The sequence below is a fragment of the Arachis ipaensis genome, chromosome B03 (assembly GCF_000816755.2).
Source record: "Arachis ipaensis cultivar K30076 chromosome B03, Araip1.1, whole genome shotgun sequence".
NCBI lineage: Eukaryota > Viridiplantae > Streptophyta > Magnoliopsida > Fabales > Fabaceae > Arachis > Arachis ipaensis.
Window position 1 is genome coordinate 73,523,817 of NC_029787.2, and position 1,223 is coordinate 73,525,039.

Sequence of the window (1,223 nt, forward strand, 5' to 3'; positions counted from 1 at the left end):
ATAAAATAATTATATTTATAAATTTTATTTTAATATAAATACTATTATATAATTTTTTATTAAAATTTTTGGACCGTCAAAAAATTTTTTCAAGTTCCGCCACTGGAACCAGGATAATTAATATAAAATGATGTGACCTAAAAGTTATATCATCATATATATTAATAATGTGTGATACCCCATCAAAGTTGTTGCCATTTTTCACTAAATCAGTTATTATTATTTTTTATTTTTTCTTAATACAGAGGTTGGTATATGGGGCAAAAGCTGAGGCAGCAATTGCGATTGGGTTCGATGATTTCATTGCTGATGCACTGCGTGGTACTGGATTTTATCAGAAAGCGCAGTTAGAGATTAAAAAAGCTGATGGCAATGAGGCTATTGTTGCTGAGGAGGTTTTCGAGAAAACAAAGGAAAAATTTCGAATGTATTAAATAATAAATAACTCATAATATCAAATTATTTATGTGGAGAATAATATTTACTAAGTTTGAGGTGTAATAATAATAATGTACATGCAAATGTATCAAGTGTTGACACACTAATGAATTAAGATGATTAATAAAGTGCCTGTTTTTTCGACATGTGCCAGTAATGACTGAAATTGATAAAGAAGGTTGTTGAGTTTTTGGGCTCTCTTTTTATGTGAAAAAGGTTCAAATGCTAGTATCCAAGTCCTTGAATGTTGAGGTGAGTTAGGGTTGAGAAAGAGAGAGGCCATTTTGCAAGAGAACACCAAACACTAGAGAGAAAAGAAGAGAGAAAGTTATTTTCACACACACACAAAGCTGTCTCTGTAAATTGGTCGCTGCAGATTCGTTAATCGTTGGATCGAGCTCAAATTTGCACAGTGTGTTCTACACATCTTGTTTTTTTGTTTCACCATTTGGATCTTCGATTAGATGTCTGTAGCTGGAGATATTGACCATGCACAGCAGCTCTATTTTTGTAGTATTTTCATCTTCTTGTTCTTGTTTTGAAAGCTTTGAAACTTGGGTTGTTTGGCTTGTTGTATGCACATTTTGTGCAGTAATTTGTGACTCTCTTGTACCCTATTTTTCATCATAGTGAAGCTATTTCCTGGTCTTGGTGACTCGTAGTTTTTACTTCTCTCATTGAGGAGGTTTTCCACGTTAAAAATTTTGTTGTGTTAGCTTGTCTCGAATTTTTAGTTTATGTGATTTTTCCGCTGCTATTGGGTATTATTGTACTTGTGTTAATAC

General features: G+C 32.5%; 1 protein-coding gene across 1 annotated transcript in view; it reads left to right on the forward strand.

Annotated features, from left to right (window-relative positions):
* LOC107630572 (guanine deaminase) overlaps positions 1-591 on the forward strand; it is a 12,662-nt gene extending 12,071 nt beyond the window's left edge. Inside the window, exon 5 of the mRNA XM_016333761.2 lies at positions 246-591. Coding sequence (XP_016189247.1) covers positions 246-434 — 189 coding nt within the window. The 3' untranslated portion in view covers positions 435-591. The remainder of the gene's footprint in view (positions 1-245) is intronic.